This window comes from Fusarium poae, chromosome 4 (genome assembly GCF_019609905.1).
Source record: "Fusarium poae strain DAOMC 252244 chromosome 4, whole genome shotgun sequence".
Lineage (NCBI taxonomy): Eukaryota > Fungi > Ascomycota > Sordariomycetes > Hypocreales > Nectriaceae > Fusarium > Fusarium poae.
In genome coordinates this window covers 6,543,522-6,563,382 of record NC_058402.1, presented here as the reverse complement: position 1 = coordinate 6,563,382, position 19,861 = coordinate 6,543,522, and the positions used below count along the sequence as shown (strand labels likewise).

The 19,861-nt window shown below is 47.6% G+C and overlaps 6 protein-coding genes across 6 annotated transcripts; 3 read left to right on the top strand and 3 right to left on the bottom strand.

Moving 5' to 3' along the window:
- Positions 1–158: 158 nt before the first annotated feature.
- On the bottom strand, positions 159–1,937 carry FPOAC1_012203 (uncharacterized protein; the record flags this gene model as incomplete). Its single annotated transcript, XM_044856564.1, has 1 exon — positions 159–1,937. One exon carries the CDS (start codon positions 1,935–1,937, stop codon positions 159–161), a length of 1,779 nt encoding a protein of 592 aa, XP_044703877.1.
- A 336-nt stretch (positions 1,938–2,273) lies between these two features.
- Positions 2,274–4,145, top strand: FPOAC1_012202 (uncharacterized protein; the record flags this gene model as incomplete). The annotated part of the gene is made up of 3 exons (XM_044856563.1): positions 2,274–2,507; positions 2,555–2,947; positions 3,003–4,145. 3 exons carry the CDS (start codon positions 2,274–2,276, stop codon positions 4,143–4,145), a joined length of 1,770 nt encoding a protein of 589 aa, XP_044703876.1.
- Positions 4,146–7,202: 3,057 nt separating this feature from the next.
- Positions 7,203–9,245, bottom strand: FPOAC1_012201 (uncharacterized protein; the record flags this gene model as incomplete). Its single annotated transcript, XM_044856562.1, has 1 exon — positions 7,203–9,245. The coding sequence occupies one exon, from the start codon at positions 9,243–9,245 to the stop codon at positions 7,203–7,205; it is 2,043 nt and encodes a 680-aa protein (XP_044703875.1).
- A 3,850-nt stretch (positions 9,246–13,095) lies between these two features.
- Positions 13,096–14,043, top strand: FPOAC1_012200 (uncharacterized protein; the record flags this gene model as incomplete). The annotated part of the gene is made up of 3 exons (XM_044856561.1): positions 13,096–13,308; positions 13,357–13,773; positions 13,825–14,043. The coding sequence occupies 3 exons, from the start codon at positions 13,096–13,098 to the stop codon at positions 14,041–14,043; spliced, it is 849 nt and encodes a 282-aa protein (XP_044703874.1).
- Positions 14,044–14,763: 720 nt separating this feature from the next.
- Positions 14,764–17,253, bottom strand: FPOAC1_012199 (uncharacterized protein; the record flags this gene model as incomplete). The annotated part of the gene is made up of 3 exons (XM_044856560.1): positions 14,764–15,971; positions 16,019–16,210; positions 16,260–17,253. 3 exons carry the CDS (start codon positions 17,251–17,253, stop codon positions 14,764–14,766), a joined length of 2,394 nt encoding a protein of 797 aa, XP_044703873.1.
- Positions 17,254–17,851: 598 nt separating this feature from the next.
- On the top strand, positions 17,852–19,723 carry CCT5 (T-complex protein 1 subunit epsilon; the record flags this gene model as incomplete). Its single annotated transcript, XM_044856559.1, has 5 exons — positions 17,852–17,864; positions 17,921–17,938; positions 17,989–18,037; positions 18,097–19,213; positions 19,262–19,723. 5 exons carry the CDS (start codon positions 17,852–17,854, stop codon positions 19,721–19,723), a joined length of 1,659 nt encoding a protein of 552 aa, XP_044703872.1.
- Between the last annotated feature and the right edge of the window lie 138 nt (positions 19,724–19,861).

Genomic DNA, 19,861 nt, shown 5'->3' with positions numbered 1-19,861 from the left:
ATCTTGCGCATGGCTCTGTCACTAGGACGTAGTGGACTACACCCCAGCAGTATGAGATCAAAGAAAGCTGAAGAATAAAAAGAATCAATGCAAAATGATCTGAAAACCAAAATGACACAAACCATCAATCAGCCCTATCAACCGTCCAAAACATATTTCTACATGGCCCCCCTGAGAACAACAATAGGTAATGAAGCCATGTGCAAAAGGCCCACCCAAGTGAATGGATCTGATAGAACAGAACGGAAGTTCTTGAATCCAAGACTGGCTTTTGATGTGCCCTCTTCGAAGGTAGCATACTTCCAAACCATAATAACCTGCAAGGTACCGAAGAAGACATAGAGGAGCGCCATGGTGTGGGTTCTCCTGGACTTGCGAGGTGCCAAATTCTTTTGACGTGGCGTAGATGTGACCAGCGGTTTTGATATGAGGAAAGCCATGGAAACAATCGCACCAAGAGTTATACGAGGCGATATAACATTCATAGGGTCATTTGTGTTTCCAGCGTACCATCCTGTCATGGAAATGATGAGAAGCCTAGATGTAACCAGCTTGGTCGGACAGAGCAAAGTGCTTATCGTTTCGTCCACATTTTCAACAGTCGCAGGGTCTTCTCCTGGGTATCTGAGCTGTAGTATCAGAGAAGCACAAATTGCCAGGCGTGCCGTGTCCGATGGGCTTGCACCATGAATAGTCGAGAAGCACAATGTCAAGAGGAATATCGTGGCCTGTTCGATGACAGACTCTAGATGTAGTCTTTTGTATCTACTATCCACAGGGCGCTTCTCGTCAGATATTACTAGGGCATCCTTGACTGCGTAGTATTGGGCCACTCGAGAGAATGTGAAGAAAAGAGGAATGCTGATACCCATCGATGCCAAGAGTGTATCGCGGTCAACATAGGTGGTATGACGTGTGATGAGCTTAGTCCAGTGGCCAGCGATCAAGACGCCAGATGGGACGTACAACTTCCCCCATGGGTCCGAGAGGTTGCTGATGCGTGTCATTTTCAGTAAAAGGGCCCCGGTCAGCCCGAAGGCCACTGCGATGAGTCCATGCAAGGAGATGAGGTGTGTTTCTCCCATCCTCAAAGGTCGATCGAGGTAGATTCCGTATAGGAATAAAGTCGACAGCAATGAAACGCTGCAAGCGAGGGCCAGATACATGTTTGCGATGGGGATGTTGAATTGGTTGAAGTACGTGACTCTGTACCGACGAGGATCGACTTTGATGATTTCGAGTCGCTGCAAGTTACGGATCGCATTGTAGATCGAGTAGGAGCCAAAGAGTAGAACTGATAGAACCCATACCCAGTCGGTGAGGTTAGAAGGGTCTGTCATCACCTGGGTGAGAGTGTACAAAGCGCATCCGATACGGCCAAAGATCAGAATCATGGTCGATGCAAGAGAAATCCAGTACATTGGCTTGGATGTTTGTAAGCGGTAGCCGAGTAATCGGAGGATGGTCACAGAGACTGGTCCGACATCTCCTACCAGTGATGCATAGTAGATGTACAAAGGCTTGATCTGGTGTACCGCTGGAGCGAAGATAATGTTTGATGTAACAAGAAGGCAGATGATGTGATGGACGAAGAGTTCAAAAGAGTAGAATCGTATCAAGGCCAGTTCGTTGGCCCATCCAGCGGCTTGCGATACCACGCAGAATTGACCATGGGAGTTCAGGGGTTGATCGACGCCCCAAGGTGTTGTCACGGCAGCCACCACACACGATGGGAAAGTGACCGTGAGGCCAAAGAATGCCCGAAGGATTGCGAATATCAGAGGAACGAGCTTACGAAGTTCGTCTTCTTCTAACCGGCGGTAGGCGTTTGGTGCGAGCTTCCTGAGGAGGTAATCAACGACAAAGTACGCGTTCCAGTATATCACACTGGATATTAGAAAGCCAGCGAGAAGCACCTGGCAGTTGGGGAGCTCCATTAGGGGCAGTGGTTGGCAGACAACGACAAAAAGCGTGGAGGGAAACTTGGGAAGATGGAGGAAATTTTATCTTGTTCTCGAGTGGTCGAGCTCGGTATACTTGTTGATAAAATGTGGCCACGAATAAACTTCAAGTTGCCTTACGAGTTCGGAACCAACGAGAAATTCTGCCAGACCCTCCCGAATAGAAAGTCAAAAAGTATATGGTTTTCAAAAAGCTGGGCCGTTGTGTCGTTGGACTGCTTCAGCTTTTCCTCGTCTCCCTCTTCCGTCTTCCTCCTCTCCTCCATCCCTTTTCAACGATCTTGACAAGGATAAGCTCTAACTGAATCAAAGATGGCAGACAGAATCTTCCAAGACGAACGCGTAGAGTCCGGGTCTGAGGCTGGCAAGGGCACGATGCCCATACTCGCCCAAGACGCCGACTCTGACCCGGCAACCATCGAAAAAGCCGAGATGGAATCGGTGCGAGAGATGAGTCGTTGGAGAAGATGGGGAATCATCTTGGTCCTCAACACGGTGACGATGATTTCAGCTTTCGATGGGACGTCTATCTGTGTCATCCTCCCCGTAAGTCCCTCGCAAAAGACCTCCTAATCATTGCTGACATAGTAAAGTCCATGGCCCAACAACTCAATGCCTCGTTGTCGATGAGCCTGAGTATGGGCTCAGCCGTATTGCTCACGTCTGCGATCTCCCAGCCCATATTTGCCGAACTCGCCCATGTTATTGGCAGACGACCAGCCTACCTGGCTTCAATGGTCTTTTTCATGACTGGATCCATCGTCTCGAGTTTTGCCAATAGTAGCGTGATGCTTCTTGTTGGTCGCGCCATCCAAGGTATTGGTTCTGGGGGACCGCAGGCAATGTCGGGTCTGGTCATGGCGGACTTGTACTCTGTTCGTAAGCGTTCTGGAGCCATGGCGTACCAACAGGCTTCTTGGGCTTTAGGTACGGTTGCCGGTCCTCTTGTTGGAGGTGCTATTGTTCGGGGCAAAGACTCTGCTTGGGTATGCGACCCCTGATATTGTGGCTGGATACACATATACTGACTGGTGACCACAGCGCTGGATCTTTCGGGGATGTTTGCCTTTTCTTATGTTGAGTTTCATCGGAGCTTGGGCTCTTATGGGATACGACAAACACCAGCGCAACTGTCGTGACATCAAGAACATTGACTGGATTGGCGTCTTGCTCTACATCATCTCTTCGGTTTCATTGGTACTGCCGTTGACCTGGGGTGGCTCTCGTTTCCCCTGGAAATCACCAGCAATCATTGTCCCCTTTGTTGTCTCTTTCTTTGCCTTTCTTGCTCTAGGGCTGTACGAGAAAAGGGTCGAGAGACCGATGTTTCGACGAGGCCTCTTCCGGAAGTGGTCAACCATCTGTCATCTTGGCATGGCGGCGCTGCACGGTCTTCTCATGTGGATGGTGTTGTATTATCTAGCTGTCTACTTCATGGGTGTCAAGTCCCAAACTGCCCTCATGACGGGAGTATGGGCCTTGCCGGCAACTATCTCTGTTGCTCCCATGGCAGCATTGGTAGGGATAGTGGCGCAAAAGACAGGAAAGTATCAGGGATTCTTGATCGGCGGCTGGAGTCTTTTGGTTACCGTCTTTGGGGCTCTGACGATCCTGGACAAAGACTCTTCAACCTCGACTATCTTGGTGCTGGCCATGTTTATGGGTATCGCCATGGGCCTCGTCTTCCCAGTCATGACGATAGGCGTACAGGCCACATGCGACGAGGAAGATGCGGGCCATGGCATCAGCATGATCTTAGTGCTGCGAACCATGGGTCAGTGTCTGGGCATCGCAGTTGGAATCTCCATCTTCTCGACTCAGCTCACCAAGGAGCTGGAGAAGGTGGGTCTGGGCAGTGTTGAGGTCAACAATGCCATGCAGCTTATGAGAGCCGCGATGGAAAGTGGAGGCTTTGGTCGGACTTTCATGAACATGGCTGTGGCAACGGCGCTCAAGAAGATCTGGATGGCAGGGAGTATCATGGCCGGTGTAGGTCTAATCCTTTGTCTCTTTGCAAGGTGCCCTAAACTACCCAGGGACTCGGAACCTAAGGAGAAGGACAAGACCAGGGATGGGGAGCAGGGAGAGGAGAATTCGGGTCGAGAGAGCGACTTCCGGGATGCAGTTGCAGGCCGAGTTTGGGCATGGCTGAAGCCACGGTTGAGATCAGAGCCTGAATATTGACGGTCCGGTAGCTCCTAGAGCGATGTACGTCGGAGGAGTTGTTTTGGTCTGGTAACCCCGAAGAAGTAACCCGGAGGCTTCTTGTCTCGGTCCAGACATGCCCAATTCAAGTCCCCTTGCTTCCCTCAAGCTTTCGTTTCGTCCCAAGTCTGTGGGAACCTTTAGTACCGAGACCAGCCAAGGTCAAGGGTTTGTTGGTTCGAGATGAGTCTGCGTCCCATCGATCGACCGGCCACGCCTCTCTTTCAGTCTCTTTTTGCCGAACATGGTAAACGAGATTAAGAAGATCCTCCAGCGGGTATCAGGTGAAGCATTTAGGCACTCGCCTATTCGTTACCAAGCTTTGGAAGCCCTGGTCTTTGTCGCCCGGGGGTTAATTTGAACGTTGTTGATGTTACCTACAAGGTAAGGGAGTTGCCTAATGATAGTTTAGTAGCTATAGCGGGGATCATGGGTCTAGAGTCCCGGGCTCGATTCCTCATTGTTGTATCGTGTGCAGCTCGGCAAATACCTATCATCAGATGAGGTGCCATACGCGAGTGTCAATCAATTAATCGATGCTGGGGTTATTGGTCTTTAGCCTGATTCCGCTTAGGATGCGAATTTATTATTTTTCTATTTTTTCACATGTTTTAAAATATTGTCTTTTTTATTACTGGGGCCAAAACGGTAGAGCTGTTCTATGTCGCCTTTCACCGTCACAGCTCAAAATATCAACAGGAAGACAAAGAGTTGATAGTGATACATACATACAGTAGGTTCACTCTTTGTTTGTGAGGTTACATGTCTACAGTATGGAAACCAGCAGTAAATCGATAGAGGCTAGAAAACGGTCACTTTTTGGGAATAAATTCCCTATTCATGGACCACCGTTTTGAAAAACAAATAAACCGATTTAATAGAACCAATTATTATTGTTCTTCCCATTAAATTAATTAAATGACTGGGCATCAATTGACAAACAAAGCTCAATTTCACATCAAGGCTTTGACCTTCTAGAAGGGCAGCTAAACCCCTTGTCTGTCACATTCAGGGGTCATCCCGGGCACCGGAAGAGGACCCGCGGAGGGTGTCTGAGTCGTTCTTTTGTTTGTTAGCGGCATGGCATGAGACAAGGGCTGCCATTATTTAGATCAGATGGTCAGAGATGAATCGCGGAACAGAAGAAGAAGAGAAAAAAGAAAGGTCAAGGCGTGCACGTGCGAAGGGTGTGTGTCTGATGTCCTCGGCGGCGCCGTTGTTGTCGTTTAAGTGTTTGTGATAAGACTAACTAACTAACTAGTTAACCAGGTTGACCGAGCCGAGATGTCTCTTATCTTTAGTCGTTTCATGTCCTTGGATCACAATCTTGATCATACATAGACAAAGAGAGGCTTGGAATGTGCCCAAAGGTTGTATGTATGTAGTAATGCTACGATGGAGTCGAGTTGGTCACTCTTCTACATACTTATGATACTGTATTCTCATTCCAAACATAAACTCAACTCTTTCAAGTCCTTCCAACTACCAATTGCTTTGGTTTAGTAGTTATAGTTAGCAAACACCATAACTGAAACTATCCCTGTCCAGCCACAATTAGGTCCCGTGATGGACGGCTGACGGTCCGTGGCGCGTCTGTCCGTTGATCGGCGCATTTCTAAACGCCTCTTCTCCTCTCATTCCCCCTTTCTCATTATTCATGTTTAATGCTCATCAATCAAGACATGAGACAAAGAACCAGTCTAATCAGGTACCAGCACATGTCACGTTGGTCCAGTCTCAAATGGTCGTTGGTGAACGACAGTTAGCGTCAAAACACTTAAAGGGGACGAATTCAAGGAATTGCTTCATGGCCTTGTGACGTTCCAACAAGGGTCCATCCCCCGAATTAGAGACAAATAGACTGTGGGGTAAATTGATACGCCTTGGCACATCAAGGTCCTGTTCAATCACTTGTTTGACGATGGCTTCAGGTTTGTTGCTGTATATAGATGAAATATCTAAGTTTGGGACGGCACGGAAAGTTACGTGACATTCACAATATATTGGCATTAGGCAGCATGGTACCTGCATATTCTTAACACCTCACTCCCACAGCAGGTAGTAAAGTGTGTTATTATTATTATCTGTTTCCTTATCAAAGACATCTTATGACATCCCACGCCTTCAACTTGATTCCCTGCTCTCCCACGGCCGAGACCGCTCAACTCAAATCAGCTGTCATTTTGTTTTCGAGACAAAACTGTATCCGATATCGCAGAAACTCTGCGTTATTTTCTCTGTCTTTTTACATCTTCACATGACAACCCAATCTTGATCCGCATGTTGACGTGAAAGCCAAGTCATTGGTAGTGTTCTATAAACCTATATACGTATCTTGTAATGATTACGGACAATGATCAATAATTGCGTGATTGACGTACCTAAGGAAGTATCGTAACGGTTTATTCCATCTCGATCAGAAATTCGTAATTGCAACCACCATTCCAACTGATAACTAAATAGGACAAATATCCATTCAATCATATTATTTTCTTTTTTATTAATTCAATTCCTAATTCCTTATTCGCAAGCCAAGTATTCAATCGTTGCCGCCAGATAATTGCTATTCCCACACGCGCACTCACACAAACACCTCGTAACTCAATGTGACACTCCATTACAGCCCCCATCTTCAAATCAAAACGCGTCTACAGCGAGATGGCGATCAGAATAGAGCCAGAGGATCGCACAGAGGGACTACAATGACCCCCACCACTTCACGTTCCACATGTCCCAAGATTGTGTACTTCTTGGCTTCTTGCGAAACCTCTCTTTTCTTATTTGTAGTGGTTGCAGGTATTTCACAACGAGTACAACACACTGCGGTCTCTATGGCGGCTCGTAACCGCTGGAAAGAAGAGTGAGCCAGTGGCAATGAGCATGTGGTTCAGCTGATTTGGGGTTACATCCAAGCTGACAAAAAGCGACTCTTGTACTATTATACTATTCAGTCATTAGTTACTATACGCTGAGCCATCAGCCTGGCGCTTCTCAGCTGTGACAAAAGCCTCGCCAAGAATAGTCCTCCTCCAAACGCTACTTTTCTCTGGCCGCTGAAGTACCAATCCTCTTGTACTTTCTCGGATCCTTCCGACTCATCGTCGTCCTGTCTCTCGTTCCTTTTCCACCTTCCCAGAACCCCCTTCCCTTTTTACCTATCAGGTAGCGACCGCAGAATCTGCACGCCTCGACAGCCGATGAGTAATTTTGCTCGCGGCTACACCAGCCGCAGATGATGCGGTTGGCCCATTCGTTTATGTGGTCTTCCTGCTTGTCATGGCACTTGTCGCAGGGGTGTACGCGGCTGCAGCATGAGAAGCGAAACCATCGATATGACTTTCGGTAGTGCGAGCATGTACCCTTGTCGGGCAGTTGGTCTCCCGCATGGAGACCAAGCTTCTCTTGTTTCCGACGAGGGCCAGAGGTTGGTGGAGGGCGAGACCCCGGGGTGATGAACAAGAACTTGACTTCGGGAATTTTAAAGGTAAAATGACCGTGACAGTCTCGACAGACATTTGTCACTGATGATCCCCGTACTGAGACAAGACCTGGGGCTGGGGTAGAGCACCTCCCGCAAGTAGGGACAAACGTGCTAGGTAGCATATCTGCTACCTTGCACCCTGCCAGATCGAGGAATCCAGCCCGTGTAGAATTCTCGTGGATGAGCGTTTGTCGAAACTTTACGACAAATGCTTCAGCACACTTCTTGCAGCTAGACGTCTTTTCGACGTCAGGCTTCAGACCCGTGACTTCGTTCACTGTCTTGCATCGTTCGCACTTGATGCTGATACCCAAGATGGCAAGCTGAAGGAGTTCAATACCGTGCAACTCAATCGAAGGAAACGACAACATAGTGCCACGCTCAGGGGTTTCACCTGGCATGTAGACTTGCGGTTCCTTTTCCTCGTTCTCTATCACAACACCGCCATCATCAGTCTCATCAGAGCTAGAGCTCTCTTCGTCGTCCCCAACAACGTAACCCCACTCCGGGGGTCGTGGAATCACATGAATGTGGCTATTCTCAGATTTTGGCTCGGATTCCTTTGTATCCTGAGACTCATCTTCAGCAGCTGGTGCAGGTGTCTCAACCTTGGGTACCAGGGCCTGTGCTTGCTTGGCAAGCTTATGAATGTTTTGTGCGAGGTAGTTCAGGTGGCTCATGAGAGACATGTGTTGCTGCTCCTCAGCTTTCTCGCAAAAGAGTTCCTCCACAGGCTCCGCATCCTGGGACTCGACGTTGTTGAGCTGGATGCGGAGGTTTTGGAGGGGGTAAAGCAAAGGAATAATTAGATGAAGACTTCTGACAGACTGTAATCCTGGTGGAAGCTGAGCACGCTTCTGTGGCTCTAGCGGTAGAGTATACACAACACCGTCGGGCGAACGACGGTATTCGGGTGTCCTCTTCATACGTGCCTCGAGCTGACGAATCTCGGCTGCCCGTCGCTCTTTCGCAGCGGCGACTTCATCCTTTGTGTATGACGGTTCTGGAACGTACCTCACAAGCGGCGGAGCAGGTTTTGGCGGAGCTGGTTCAGATGGCTGCTTGGGCTGCGCTGGTTCTTCTGTCCGAGTCTTTTGTGCCTCCACATGCCTCGTGTCTCTAAAAGTCATGAGCTTGACTGTCTCGGCCTTTTGCTCAGACAGGAACTTTTCCAGGTTCTTGTCTAACTCTCGCGTGTAAGCGAGCAAGGTCGCTCCGGGCCTCTCCTCGACAAGTGAGTCCCATCCTCTCTCTATATTGATACTAAAACCCCTCTCGATGTCCTTGTTCTTTACATGCAGCACCGGCATCTCATCCGGGTAAGCCTGGGGAACACGGATATCACACTCGAGAGCGGACAGCTCGAATGGAAAGTCAGGATCTGAGGGCTTGATCTTGAAGACTAGTGAAGTTGCACCATCTGGGGCGGTGGTTTCCTTTGGTGAATACCGTCGGCGCAACTGCTCGATCTGATATGTCCTGGGATCCTGAGCCTGAGATTCTGGCACAGGCTTGGGAAGGACACGGGAGGACGAAGCTTCAGCCACAGCCTGCTTACGGGTCTGCTGAGAATCTGGGTTTGACTTTGTAGAAATCATGACGTTTTTAGAAGTGGGTTGATGCTGTTGCTGGGGGAGTAGTATTTTGGTGGTAATTGAAGTTGAAATGAATGTAGTCGAAACAAATACCCAACGCCACGCAAATAGAGAATTGTGTGTTTCTGTATGTTATTTGGCCTAAAAATACTGGCACTTTGAACAGAGATGAATGAATTTGTTTGGTGGAAGCAGCGAGAAGTAGATGCTTTTATCGTGATGTTGTTGTAGTGGCGAGCTACCCCACATGCTGGAGTCGTTGCTTCCTTACGTGAGCAGAAAATTAGCTGTTAACTCGAATTGGGAAGTGACTCACAGCGCGTCATTACCTATCGAGAGTGAATCCATTCTTTTAGCGAAAAATATCCATTAATTTAATGTTTCATACTATCAACCGTAAAGCTAATTAATTATATTTGAGTCATAATTTATATGATTCTTTTTCATAGTGAGTCAACGGTAGAGCAATTGTGCTGTGAGGTTGGTGATGCCTTGGATGACATGACACAAAAACAAACTCCAAGTCAACTCATATCCATCCATTTCAGGGGCAATTCGCGAGGGGTTGACTACGGTTAGTATTTACCGTTTGGCAATTTTTCAATGTCTGCCAAAAGCCAGTCACTACCTACCTGTGCTCATACGCAAGCAGAGTAACACCATGAGTTCACGAGGACGACATCCACATAAGCCGGGACAGTAATGAATGACTGGACTCGACAGAAGGGTAGGTAATATACGGCTTCTGGCTGTCTGTTACTGCTGTCCTACACAGAAAAGAAACAGGGCAAACTATCGGCTGCGGTCACACCCGCCCCTCAGGATCGACTTTGCTTGTTTCATTTGACCTCCTCTGCTTGCAGTACAAACGGTGACTCGATGCATGAAGCCGCCGCCGCTCCGGAAAAGAGTCCGTTTGGTCTATTTCGCTCTCGTGAGGTGATGGCACAAGATCATTGGAGGTTACTACCTACCGGAAAAGACAAGATCTCAAGATTGAGGGATGAGAGAAGATGCCACTTTGGGAAGAGTCACGGGGGGTGGCTGTGGCTGACGAGATCGACGTCGGTGAAGGGTACGTAACTTGAAGCTGTAGCTGTATGTAGCTGAAGGGATCAGAGCAAGGGGTCTTTAGGCTAAAGTTGAAAGTGTATCCCGGCGTGGCTGAGATCTATCAGTCTGCTGAAATCTTGGCCATGATACGAGTCGAGTTCATTGGGTGGGGGTTTCTGATCGATGCTGCCCGATAGTCTCGAGATGAGCAGATACCAGAGACAAGAAGCCCAAAAGTGAATCAGACGACAAGCAATTAGGTATTAATAAATGTGATAGATTATGGTGTATATCATATCACACACAATACGAGGCCGTGATGTATGTCGTGGCACCAAAGGGAAAACAAGCAGTCAGTCAGTCAAACTTGATTTACAATGGAAGTGGAAAATAGAACAAGATAAATGAAGAATTACTAAAGGTTATCGATTCAATGAATGACACTTGACAGGGCTTGGTCATTACGTCGCATCGCATCGCATTACATGGCATGGCATGGCATGGCATAGCATCGCATGTAGGACAAAGCAAGCCATAAACTGGCATTGTGATAGGAGAAGAATTGTTTTTTTATATTTCTTCTTACCTCAGAAACGGCTCTTTGCATATGAGAGAGGAAGATGACCCGAAATACGTACCCAAGTAGGTCAACAAAGTGTTGTCTTGTGTTGTAGTCGCTGTAGTTTAAAGATCCGGTGAGAGAGATGTAGCATGTCTCATGTAAGCCCCGGGGAGAAGGGATATGGTATAGGGCGGGTCAGTTATTGCATTAATTGACAGGAACTAGGTTCAGGGCTCTTTGAAAATCATCAAAGATGGTGTTGGGATGGGAGGGAGTGTGCATGCATTTGGAGTGACAGTCAGTCACCAAACTGAGTGATGGGGGTTGAACAACTCAGCAAATTAAAGGCAGATGACCGGGGAATAGGCCTGTTACAATGGCCACTGTGGGCGGTGAGGTCCGGGAACCCGGTCTTTAGGGGACTTGGGATAGTACCTACATACAGTTGACCGTTTTTCAAGAATTAAATAGAGGAATATTATTCATTGGCTGTTTTATTTATTTCGTTTATTTTATTTTAGTAGACGCTGAGTTATGTTAAAACGGTGGGTTTAATTCCTTGATCTGGATTGTCTATTCTTAGAACTATTCCAGTTTACTACCTATTCCACATTGACGACTTGACCAATACGACTAACTCCAGTATGTACATATATATTCTATATACTCTCAGCATTTATTATGTTTCTCTTATTACACTGCTGCATACATGGTGATTTATCCAAGACTTCCTATTTGATCACCGTCTAAAACTCCCCACGTTCAACCTGTATGCACGCCATCTGCACATGTACATATTGTGAAGCAGACAAACCCTCATTCAGACTCAGTTCACATACCCCTCAGTGGCAAGTGCAACCGCAAGTGCAACTTTGCAGTCACTTCTCACAGCGAAATTGAGGACTGGAACTGTAGTCATCCTCAAACTGACAACATCGGTCAAGCCTCTTTGTTGGTGGGACACGAATACAATCATCTCGTCTGACTGACCGTTTCCCTTTTCTGATCGATCATTCAGTCCCTAATACTCACATGCGATCCAATAGAAAGAATTGCGGCTGGTGGCAGTGTTTGAGTGCGACATGGCTACTTGCTGAGGCTTAGCCCGAGGATATGATTACCCCATAGTTGAGCCCAAGTTTATTTGTCTCTGCTCATCTGAAATGTCTGAAACACTTCGGGGAACAGAGAAAAGATCAACAGGTCCAATAAGAAAATTTATTTTAATTTGAATTATTAACTAGAAAATAAAATAAAAAAATATCCTCCTTTGCGTGACCACAGCAGGTCACGCTTCTTGAAAACTCGCCGCAACACCAAACCATATTGGCGCCACTAGTCAACCGACCCCAATCATCTGCCTCAATTTGCCAAAAGATGACCCGAGAATCGAATTATGCCAAGTAAGGGTCTAAGACACCTGCGGAGCGAGAAAGAACGCGCTTAAACTAGCAGTATTGTCTCACACGCCTTGAGATCATGAGAAATAGCCCACAGCTGTCAATATCGGAGACAGACAGCATCATGTGCCTGCAGGTTTTTCTACCCTTTCTTGTTTTGAGGCAATAAACAACACGGCCGAGAACCGGGTAACCGCCGGGTGTTCATGTGAATAACTTCATCGCGTGAGAGTGGACTACGCCTCGGCTCCGGATGTCTTTTCTTCTTATGCCGATCCTTTTTGCTGGTTTAAAGTCTAGAGTTTGGTCGTCTTTGATGCCTGATAGTAGATGCCGCTAAAATCAGGGTCTTATTTTTTAGTGTTGCCTTTTTGAGTTTCTTGGCTTCTATGTTTATATCAACGGGATCTACCCAGGTCATCATGTCAATCACTATCTGTTATTAATAATCTAGTCTCATTCATTGATGTATTCATGAGAGCAATGTTGCTCTTCGGTGATTGGCTCTCATATACTTCGTCTTTGTTAAGCTCGCATTCGTCGCTTCCATTTTCAGGGCCACGCAACTAACCCAAGTCTTGACAACCAACCAGAATTCGTTCCCTTTCTGGGATAAGCATCCTCACTTTTTACAGACACCTCTTAAGGAAAACTCGATGCTTGGCAACGTATTCGTCGCTTTCAGAAAAGGTGAATTGCGTAGCCACAATGTCGTAAAATATGTATATAATAAAGAGCAAATAATAATAACTAGCATCAAGTGAATGGAGTTTGGAGTCTATAAACACTCGACTTATACCATTCTCAACGAACTAGTATAGATTATCTACCAGCAAAGATGACAGATGAACAGTCCATTTGGATGTATGACCCATCCTTGCCGCTTGCTATCATCGCAACTGCTATCTACGGCCTCATCTTCCTTGTCCTCGCCTACCAGACTCTCATTAAATATCGAGCTTGGTTCTTCATTGTTGTCGTCGTAGGCTCAGCCATAGAGGTCGCCGCCTACAACCTCAGGATACATTCCATCCAGAACCAATCCGAGATAGTAAGATAATCCTTTGAGATACCTCTTGGTCCGTAGCTAACAATACAGACCCCCTTTGTCATGACCTTGACGTATACGGTCCTAGCCCCCGTTCTCATCGCAGCAGGAAACTACCTACTCATAAGTCGTCTAATATTCGCCGTTCTCCCTCAATCGCACCATCGAATTCTTAAAATTCCAGGTCGACATCTGACACCGGTTTTTGTCGGATGCGATGTCATCGCGTTCCTCATTCAGGGAAGTGGCTCTGGGGTTGCGAGCTCTGACAACTGGCAGGGGGAGATGGAGAGGATCGGAGTCAAGATACTCATAGCCGGTTTATCGTTTCAGCTCGTGGCCTTTTCGCTCTTTATCTGTGTTTTTCGGCGGTTCCATATTCTGGCAGGTCGCATGGCGATCGATAGTGCACCCAAGGGATGGCAGAAGGTGGTTCTTTCAGTGTACATCTCGAGTATCTTGATCATGGTAGGTCTCTCCATCCTCCCTTCCAATAACACACATAGATTAACTCGATAGATTCGCTGTATATTCCGTGTTGTCGAATTTGCGGGCGGAAGAAACTCTTATGCCTTCAACCACGAGTGGCTCTTTTGGGTTTTCGAGAGTCTGCCAATGGTCGGTGCCATTGGTATCTTCTGTATTTATCACCCCTATCGGTATTTAGGGGAGTCTGACGGTCGACGTAAGGGTGTCCAGGCTGAAGACAGTGTTGAGTTGGCGGAGCGTCGAAAGTAGTGCTCTTTGTGATGACCTGTCTGAGGGGAAGCTGGGATACCGCAAAATGACCCAAATAAACATAGGTTAGTTGAGCACTAGGTCAATGGATGTTTAAGATACAGCTGAATGGAAGAAATATTCGTCTGGATCAAACCGCCGAGCTGTCTTTCAAGTTGTGTTGAATCCATGTTCTACACCAAGACTGATAATACAGTACTTAAAATAATTATAACGACATGTGAGTTTGCTTGGAAAAAGCCTCATCGGTTATCACGTCTGAATGTTTCTTATTATTACCATAAAGAAGATTGGTGACAAGGAGTAGAAGAAGGGTCTCTAGATACAGCCCGGTATCGTGTTTTCTGCCGTCAAGAATACCGCTGCCAGATTAGTAGGCGCTGGGTAGAAAAATACTATATAATGCTGCTAAATAGTTCGTTATGCTCCAGCATGGGCAGAGGCTCAGCTGGAAGTATATTTGGAAGTATGATATGCATCTTGGTCAACTTCATATGCCCCTGTCAAGTTTTAATTAGATAGATACCATAAAATAACCATTAAGTATAACTAAAAATCCCCTTTACAGAGGAGAAATTATACCAATAGCATACATATCTGTAGCCAAGATTAGATAAACGAGATGAGAGAGAACTAATTTTACAACTTCATTACCAGCTGGCACTGCCAGAATTGATGATACAACAAGAAACATACTTCTTTTCTATTATGTATCTATTGCTATTCCAATAATCCAGCAGCGACAGTTTCACCCCCACTTCGTATGACAACTCTTTGCCCAGCTTCAAGAGGAACCTTGGCTGCTAATTTGACAGATACCCGAGCCACACCACCTGGCTGAACAACTCGGGGCTTCTTCTTGACAACAGCCCCCGTGACCTTATCAAGTGATGCTGCAATCGATACAATTTGTCCAGCCGAATGCAGTCGTCCACGGTGGAGGTCCACGGGCATAGGCATGAGATGCTCAAATGCCATGGCCTTCATGACGAAGCTATCGCTGCAATTGATGGGATTCTTCGTATGGCAAAGCATATCGCCAACTCGAATGTGAATCGGATCGATGTTGGTAAGGGAAACACTGACGTTTTGTCCAGCAACAGCCCAATCTTGCATGTCCGAGTCAACCATAATTGACTTGACATATGCTTCCTCTCCGCTTGGCTGAACTAATAGGGCATCGCCGATTTGAAATGAGCCTGCGTCGACTCGGCCAGCAATCGTTGTTGTACCAAGTTGCGATCTGAAAACTTCAGAGATGGCCATTCTGAACGGGCTCTTGAGGGCTCGTGCTGTTGCCGGCTCTGAGTTTTCCAAAGCCTCGATCAGAGTAGGTCCGGTGTACCAAGATGCTGCAGTGGCTTCTGTTCGGCGGGCAAGATTGTCGCCGTTTAGACCCGATATCGGAACAAAGTCAATATTCTTAGACACGAACCCAAGACCCGCGAGGAATCCGCTGACCTGTTGAGAAATCTCATCGTAGCGCTCCTGTGACCAACCGACCATATCAAGCTTGTTCACAGCGATGACGAGTCTTTGAACACCCAAACTCCGTAGGAGCAACACATGCTCTCTTGTCTGCCCCTTCAGACCCTTCTCGTGGGCTCCAGTGTTTGCATCAATGACCAGGATGGCAAAGTCAGCCTGACTGGCACCTGCGATCATGTTTGGCACAAAATCTCGATGGCCAGGTGCGTCAAGGATAGTAAAGCTGGTTTTCTCCGTCTCAAAATGATTCGTCGCAATGTCGATGGTTACACCTCTTTCTCGCTCCTCGCTCCTCTGGTCCATTACCCATGCAAGTGCAAAAGACTGCTTGCCAGACTTTTCGGCCTGTTTTCGATACCGATCAATCGTGTGCTTCTCAACAAATTTGAGTTCCAATAACAGCCGACCCATGAGGGTACTCTTGCCAGCGTCGACATGTCCTGATTTATCAGTTTAAAGCACAAAAAGGCGAACCAGGATAACATACCAACTACAACAAAACTAATACTCCGCTTGTTGGAGCTATTTTCGTACTCCTTAAGAACGTCGAGGCCCTTGCTCTTAGGTGGTGGCGCATCGACGACCTTGAGCCCAGCAACATCTTTCTCAGCCTCGGAAACATCTTTACTCTTCTCTTTTTGGGGCTTTTTGGTAGCCTTGGCTGCTGGTTGTTTGCCCGCTGGATGGAATTAGATTAGTTCATCATTTCGTCCTTGTAAAATTCGAACCTTTCGCCTGGGCTGCAAACACAATGTCGTCTGGACTTGGCTCGGCGAAAGCTTGGGCAAGAAAAGATGGAGAGGATGTGTAAGGCATAGCAAAAACATCAGGCCTATGGGTGTTGGACGGAGCAGATCCAAAGAGCGTCCGAGCTAAGGCGGATGGGTTAGGCCGAGATACAATTCCAACTTCAGGAACAGAATCCGGCATGAGTTCATCCTTGTATGCATAACTTGGGTCTATATGTTCATTGTCTTTGGTTGTATTTTTGTTCTCGATTTCCGTTTCATGAGTTGCAGGTTGGACTTGGGGTGCGGGTTTGGCAATTTGTCGTCTCTGATTGAAAGGCGGCTGATTCTCCTTTTGTGACTCAGCAACAGAAAGATTTCCTACGCCTTTCTCGAGCTTTTCTTGCTCCTTCTTCTCTTCGATCTTTTTCTTCCTAGCAGCCGCAAGAGCTTGAAGCTTTGACATCTTAGGAGCACTCTCGCTTCCTCCTAGCAAGCCTCCACGGGGACGTTCAGGCTCGACGAAGAGAGTCTGACGCTCTTGTGGTATATTCAACCATGGCATATCATTAAAGAAACCGGCAGGAACTTTGTCGACCGGTGGAAGTTTCATATTGGAGGCGTATCCGCCTGACAGACGTCCGTGGTCTGCTCCAGTACCCAAAAGGCGTCGCGAAGCAGAAAAAGAGACTGACATACCTTCTGGCGTTTTCTTTACTGGTTTTGGTGCCGGGGCAATAAATGTCTTCATCAGATATGTGACTGACTTGTCAACATCATAGTAGTAATGCCACAAGGCTTCCTCGATTTGTGACTTTGTGACTTTGTTCGCTTCAGTCCCTAGAGCTCTGCGGACCTCTGCGGTTCCCTCGTCCATCGCTTGACGATCCTCAGGGCTGAGCTCATCTTCTCCCTCTTCTTCGTAGTCTTCGCCGTCAAATTCAGATACGATATCGTTCGTATCAAATGTATGAACAATTCGGTGGCGAGACATGTTGTTTAGCTGGATCGGTCAGGTGGTAGATATTGTGTGAATGCGGTTCGGCTTTAGGATGTGAGAGAGTATAGGAAAAGAAGATATGAAGGAAGTGACTACTCGCAGCCGTATTTGTAGGGAAAATATAAACTCTGGTAGGCAATATGCGCGCAATGAGAGAGTTTTCAAGGTTTAGGCATGAAGAAAACAAAAAGTATGACTCTCATTACACTTAGCACCTTGTCTGTAGATGTGGCGGGGCAGAAAGCTGTTGTTGGTGGGGTCACCCAAACTATGAAGTCACAGACTGAGCCCATGCCAGCCTGACCTGAGGCGCTGAGGTTTAGCGGGGTCGACAGCCCAAACCTCCAGCTCCGAGCAGAGCCCCTGAAGTCCATCCCGGACTATCTCGTTTCCCCGCCCCGCCCCCGAATCGGTGTGCAAGGCACCCAAATCTTCAAAAAATTAGAAGGTGGGAGGATTAGCATTGGACCGATCAAGAAAACGATACAAGCTCCTGACTACCACCAACTTGAGAGGGGACTTTTCGACATCACCGTAAAAAACATAACTCTTACGGACACAGCTCCCCACGGGCGGAAAGGACATAATCAACATGGACGGATTAAGTGAGTCCTGCATACTTTTGTCAACGAGGGGCGAGGGGTAGCTAACGAGGGGACAGATTTGGACATGTCCAACGGTATTTACGAACGACTTGCCATGATGGTAACTTCCAGCTAACAATGACAGCGGCGGTGATGAAGGATGAGCAAGGCCGTCCTTTTATCGTCGTTCGAGAGTACGTTTATCCTCATCCCAACCCTCACCGTCGATTCAACTCGCCTAACATCTTTTTAGTCAGGGGAGGAAGAAGCGCCAGTTTGGTAACGAAGCCGTCAAGTCGCACATTCTCGCCGCTCGAACCGTCGCAAATATCGTCAAGTCGTCTCTTGGTCCTCGTGGACTCGACAAGATCCTTATCTCTCCCGATGGAGATATCACCGTGACAAACGACGGCGCTACTATCCTGCAACAGATGGAGATCACCAACCATGTTGCCAAGCTACTGGTTGAGCTCTCCAAGTCCCAGGACGATGAGATTGGTGACGGTACCACTGGTGTCGTTGTTCTCGCCGGCGCTCTCCTGGAGCAGGCTGCCGACCTGATCGACAAGGGAATCCACCCCATCCGAATTGCCGACGGTTACGACCAAGCTTGCGATATTGCTGTTGCCGAGCTTGATAAGATTTCAGACACAATCGAGTTCTCCCGCGAAGAGACTTCCAACCTTGTCAAGGTTGCACGAACAAGTTTGGGAAGCAAGATTGTTTCCAAGTCCCATGACCAATTCGCCAACATTGCTGTTGATGCCGTTCTATCTGTTGCCGACCTCGAGCGAAAGGATGTCGATTTCGAGCTGATCAAGGTTGATGGCAAGGTCGGAGGAGCTCTCGAGGATACCCTCCTTGTCAAGGGTGTTATTGTCGACAAGGACTTCTCACACCCCCAGATGCCCTCAGAAGTCCGGGATGCCAAGATTGCCATCCTGACTTGCGCTTTCGAGCCCCCCAAGCCCAAGACCAAGCACCACCTCGACATCACCAGCGTCGAGGAGTTCAAGAAGCTTCAAAACTACGAAAAGGAGAAGTTTATTGAGATGATTCAGCAGATCAAGGATACAGGTGCCAACCTCGCCATCTGCCAGTGGGGTTTCGACGACGAGGCCAACCATCTCCTCCTCCAGAATGAGCTACCAGCTGTTCGATGGGTCGGTGGACCTGAGATTGAGCTGATTGCTATTGCTACCAACGGCCGAATAGTCCCCAGATTCGAGGATCTTTCCGCAGCCAAGCTGGGTACGGCTGGCATTGTCCGAGAGATGTCCTTCGGTACAACACGAGAGAAGATGCTTATCATTGAGGAGTGTGCCAACACCCGGGCTGTCACAGTCTTTGTCCGAGGTAGCAACAAGATGGTGAGTCCTGTTTATTGTTTTGGATGAAAAAGATGCTAATAAACCTAGATTATCGACGAGGCCAAGCGATCTCTACACGATGCTCTTTGCGTGGTGCGAAACCTGGTCCGTGATAACCGTGTTGTCTACGGTGGTGGTGCTGCCGAGATTGCCTGCTCTTTGGCTGTCGAGGACGAGGCTGTCAAGACTCCTGGTCTTGAGCAGTACGCCATGCGTGCCTTTTCCGAGGCTCTCGACACCGTTCCCATGACCCTAGCTGAGAACAGTGGTCTCAACCCTATCGCTACTCTTGCCGAAGTCAAGAGCCAACAGGTCAAGGCTGGACCCGAGGGCCGTGGCAAGCTTGGTGTCGACTGCATGGGACGTGGTGACAACAACATGAAGGAGGCTTTCGTTATTGACCCTCTTATCGGCAAGAAGCAGCAGCTCCAGCTTGCCACACAATTATGTCGCATGGTTCTCAAGGTCAACAACGTTATTGTTTCAGGAGCGGATGACAACGACTTTTAGACGATATAGATGGGCAATGAACAAATGCATTCAATCTCGTCATGTTTGAGGATTGGTTATGCAGGTAGATGATATCCATGGATGTATAATCAAAAGTGCTGTATATTCCTCATGTTGGTGTTTTCCTGTTGTGCCAAA